We start from the raw sequence: 5,000 nt of genomic DNA, 5'->3' as shown, positions 1-5,000 counted from the left end.
CAGAGTGGACACAGGTGCAGCTTGGCCACAGATCCTCTCCCACCTGGCCTCACACAGTCTGTGTCCAATCCCACCTGTAGAAATGCCCGTTCTCTTAGCATTACAGTCACCGACAGGCAATAACTGTACATCACAAAACTAATGGCGAAATTACAAGACAGGAATGTTAAGTTGAAGCTCCAGCCATTTGAGGAGACAGAAAAAAACAAAAATAAAATACATTACTAATGTTACTGTGTCACCTTTAGGTGTTTAATCTTGGAAATGCTCATAGAAGAATTACTGATGTACAAAACTTGTGCACATGGAAATGCAACCTGCCTTATTCTCAATATGTATCAATGAGCCATTCACCACCTATCAGTCTTTGCAAAAACTCTCCTGGAGAGCCTTTTCTTATTCCCTTATGTTTCTAGACATGGTGAGGCGCCACAAGATTGAAATCTATATAGCAAACACATTTGCCAACAAACTGAAAATATTCAACCATCAAATAAACTATTCCACACCATGGTTTTAATAATAATTTAGACATCAAATTACTAATAATGTCTCTTTTCAAACACACACCTGGTAGGCAGTTTCATTCGGATCAACCTGTATGGTGTGACCAAATGTGCCTCTTCAAATGGCTCTTCTGGTTGGTGCGGTAGTGACAGTGAGCACACTCATACGGCTTTTCGCCTGTATGAATTCTGATGTGCCTCTTCAGGTTTATCTTTTGTATCGTGCTGTAGGGACAGTAATGGCAGGCAAAAGGCTTCTCCCCTGTGTGAGTGCGCAAGTGCCGTGTAAAACTGACAGCAACACCAGTACTGTACACACAGCACGGGCACTGATACAGCTTGTTAGTAGTGGGGGTGCCCTTCCTCAGGTCTCGGGCTTCATTCCTTGCATAGTCCACATACACCTGTTGGGGATCCTTATTTTACTGATGATATCATCAGAACCACTGGTTATTAAATATATCAGCAGTAACTTTAATAATAAAATGTGTATATAAAACTTATTGATTAACTAATTTGAGTTGGATATTCTTTCGTCTCCACAAAACATCAAAGTTTATTTTTTCTTTGTTGCTGTTCAATGGTTGGGCCAAGATTGACATACTTCAACCTGCCTCTTCAAAATTTCCTTGTTTTGACCTGTTTCCTAGATTTTTTTCTTACTCAGTTTCTCATGACATTACAAAACACACACACACACACACACACACACACACACACACTCAACAACAAACAAACAAAAATCAACAATTATCACCAACAGCACAAATGTATAGCTAGTTTCTATATAAAAAAACAAAAACCACTAATGGATGTTTTAATAGCATTATACATTGGCTAGATGGTATGCTCACATTCAAAGGAAAGTCACCTTGAGTCTGGTCATAAATCAAACTATGGAAATTATATATATATATATATATATATATATATATATATATATATATATATATATATATATATATATATATATAAATATATATATATATCGCATGTGTGTGTGTGTGTGTGTGTGTGTGTTATGTATGTGTGTGTGTCTGAGGAGTGTGTGTGTATGTGTGTGTGTGTGTGTGTGTGTGTGTGTGTGTGTGTGTGTGTGTGTGTGTGTGTGAGATGCACATCACATCAAGTATATATACAGCTTTTAATAAGTTCAAGCTCAAGTTTGCAGCTTCAAATTCAATGCCAACTGTATTATGTATTAATGTGTATACAGACACTGATCTCAGGACCCTTAATTGGGCATGTTAACAAAGCAGTTACTTACAATACTTAGTGAGTGATTATTTGGAGTATGTTGTACCTTCTACCAACCAACTGTGTCTATTTCTGATGTGGCTTTGCAAATGAACTTTCTGAGTTGAGCGATAGGGACAATAATTGCAAGCGAACGGTTTCTCTCCCGTGTGTGTACGAATGTGTGTTTTTAGACTGTCCATTTGGGCAGCTCTGAAGGGACAATGTGGGCATAAATAAGGCTTCTCTCCAGTATGGGTACAAATGTGTCGAGTAAGGTGGGTACTCCTAATGGTGCTATAGGAACAGTAGGGGCATTGGTGGATCTTGGTGACGCCTGAGAGGCCCTTCACGACCCTTGCTGCTCCACCTCGGCCAGTCCTCTGGTGACCTGCTCTGCCAAGCCCTGCCTGTAGGGGAGGCCTCACTTACTCATCCTCATAAATATAATATGTCATGTCCAGAAAAATATTCCCAGCAGACATGAATTACTTGTGTTCATTCTTGATCATGAGCACACTAGTTAAGACTTGCCTAATCTTCTGGTTATATGATTCAACAAAATTTCGATAACTCTTCTCCCAGACGCTAAGTCTTTATATGTATCCTCTACATATTTTCCAGTTAAAAATTCTCAAAAGCAAAAACAAGACCCATTTAACTGCATGCAACTGCTGAAGCACACCCTCCTATAAATCAAGTTTTTTGGAAAGCAGCATATCTAGCGCACACCTCACAAACAGCACTATGCGACATTCAGAGCCTATAGCGTAATAAATCACAAGGACACAAGCAACAAGTAACACTGTCCAGCCAATTATGCCATTTACATCAAGGTGTTTACTACTTACATGTATATATATGAAACTACAATGATCACTTGCTTGATTAATCCACTGCAGCCCTAGAGGAGTTTCTGATGAATCTAAAGCACATACAGCTTCTTCAGTGATTTCTATAATAAATTTATGAGCTAATCCATCAATAAATGGTCAGGGGGGGAGGGGGGGGAGGGGGAATGGACGGGTGAATTTGCCATTTGCAATGTTGGTTCCTCATGCTCTAAAAGCTTTATTTCCCCTTACGAAAATCAGCAAACAAATCATGATTTGGGATAAAGGCGGTTCAGTACAAATTTCAATTCCACTGCTTTTGGTGAGTCCACATGTGTTTCTGCAAACTTGCTTTTTGATTACAACGATAAGGACAATTTTGACATGCAAATGGCTTGTCTCCTGAGTGAATCCGCATGTGTTTTTTCAAGTTTTCCTTTGTAGCAGATTTGTGGAAACATAACCCACAGGAAAAAGGCTTCTCTCCAGTATGAGTTCGAATATGATTAATCAGATTTGTTGAAGTGGCAGCTACGTAGGGGCAGTAGGTGCACTGATGTGTCTTCTTCCCGATTGCCAAGGCTCCTTTACCCCTACCTGTGTGAGCAGCAATAACTTCGCCCACCTGCAGAAAAACCCTCTCTTACTTTTGATCACACTTGAAACTAACTAGTAGAGATTCAGTATTGAATAAGCCGTTACAACACTAGTCTATATTAACAAAAGAACAAAGGAAGGGATTAGAGCAGTTTTGTTAATGTAAAAATTATGTGTAGAACTTTGCCTTATTTAAGCTGGTAAATATATTCACAGTTTATTGTACTGCTATTCAATCCCAAATATGTCACAAGAAATATTACCTAAGAGTAACTCCTTTTGGCGCACTGTTCAATATCTAAGCCATCCAGACAAATGTGTACCCCCGCCCACACACACACACATTTATACGGGAAACTAGAAATACGTGAGATCTTGTAAAATAAATTGAGGAAGAAAAGGTGCCAGAGAGATATCAATAAGTATAGCTTTCTTCATAAATGCATTGACACCAAGAATGACCCTAAAAAGGACATAGTTCAAGCTAAAAAATATTTATGATTTTAGGGGTAAACTTGATAAACTGAGATTTGGAGACAAGACCCCATGAGTGTGGCTCACTTCCTGTGTATCACAACTAGATACACACACACACACACACACACACAATAGTATGGTCATCGAGTACAAAGACAAATAAGAGTAAAATATAGAGGATTCAGAGGGCAGCAACAAAGCTGGTTCAAGGACTAAGAGATTTAACATACAAAGAGGGATTGAAGCAGCTGAACCTACCAACACAAGAACAGAGGAGGGAGAGAGGAAAACTGATTGTGGTATATAGGGTGCTGAGTGGGATGGAAAAAGTGGACAAAGAAGATCTAATAATATGGGATACAAGAGAATCAAGAGGCCATGGAAGGATGATGAAAAAGGAAGCCTGTAGAAGAGACATAAAGAAGAACAGCTTTCCACAAAGAGTAGTGGAGGCCTGGAACAGCCTGGAAAAAGATGTGACCCACACAAAGACGATTCATGAATTAAGGCCAAGTTGGATTATAGTAGATATAGAGATGGGATGGTACGAGCGTAGCTCCTCTCCCGTATACCACAACTAGGTAAATACACACACACACACACACACACACACACACACACACACCAAACATGGTACTCTCATTAGTATACTTTGTCAAACATTTCTGAAGGACTTACTGCATTGAGGTATTTTAGGAACAAATCATTTGCATCTATTTATTGAAACAGAAAACTATGACAAACAAATTTTGCTTGTACATATATAATATATTAATCTCTTTATTTAGGCTGCACCATTCTGGGGTTGCAAAGAACACTTTACATCTTGATTTTTTTTTGTCAGAATAAGAAGTATGTTAATTTGTATCAACAATTTGAATATTAAAGTTAACTGAACAACAATCCTTGTAAAACACCTTTGTTATTCAAGGGGTAGGAAGATGAAGATACATATCAAATAAATGCAGAGACTACAAGTTTACAAGGAGCTGGTGTAGTGGGACTGGGATGACTCGTCACAACCACATTAGAAAAAAAGGGTGGGAGGGGGAAGTAGTTTAATTACTTAATGATACTATTAGTGTATTTCACATAAAAAAATTGGTATCATGTTTTAAGATGAAAAATTTTGGGAAGAAATGAACTGAAATTGAAGCGTGATTATTGAATGGGTTTCCTATCAACCATAATTTCCTTGTTGTCCCATGGTATCATTTCTAGTGGCAGCTGCCAATTCATCAACATTACGATGTGTCAGTAAGTGGGCATTTAGATTGCCTTTCCAGGCTGACCGGTAGGGACAGTGGGCACAGGCGTAAGGTTTTTCCCCAGTGTGGGTTCTGATGTGAGT

General features: G+C 38.7%; 1 protein-coding gene across 19 annotated transcripts in view; it reads right to left on the bottom strand.

Moving 5' to 3' along the window:
- Nucleotides 1-5,000, bottom strand: part of LOC126980703 (sentrin-specific protease 1-like) — a 96,677-nt gene that overhangs the window by 51,255 nt on the left and 40,422 nt on the right. Inside the window, exons 6-7 of one of the 19 annotated variants that reach the window (XM_050830877.1) lie at nt 571-910; nt 1-74 (exon numbers count right to left, since the gene is read on the bottom strand). The exon at nt 1-74 is cut by the window's left edge and continues 59 nt beyond it. The exons of 14 other annotated variants lie outside the window; for them this stretch is intronic. In XM_050830877.1, the coding sequence (XP_050686834.1) occupies nt 593-910 (318 nt within the window). In that variant the 3' untranslated portion in view covers nt 1-74; nt 571-592. Of the gene's footprint in view, nt 75-570; nt 911-1,611; nt 2,153-2,761; nt 3,201-4,352 lie in introns of those variants that run through there. 4 more of the 19 variants (XM_050830878.1, XM_050830861.1, XM_050830875.1 and 1 more) reach the window with 4 other exon arrangements.

This window comes from Eriocheir sinensis, chromosome 45 (genome assembly GCF_024679095.1).
Source record: "Eriocheir sinensis breed Jianghai 21 chromosome 45, ASM2467909v1, whole genome shotgun sequence".
NCBI lineage: Eukaryota > Metazoa > Arthropoda > Malacostraca > Decapoda > Varunidae > Eriocheir > Eriocheir sinensis.
This window is presented reverse-complemented; position numbering and strand designations above follow the sequence as displayed.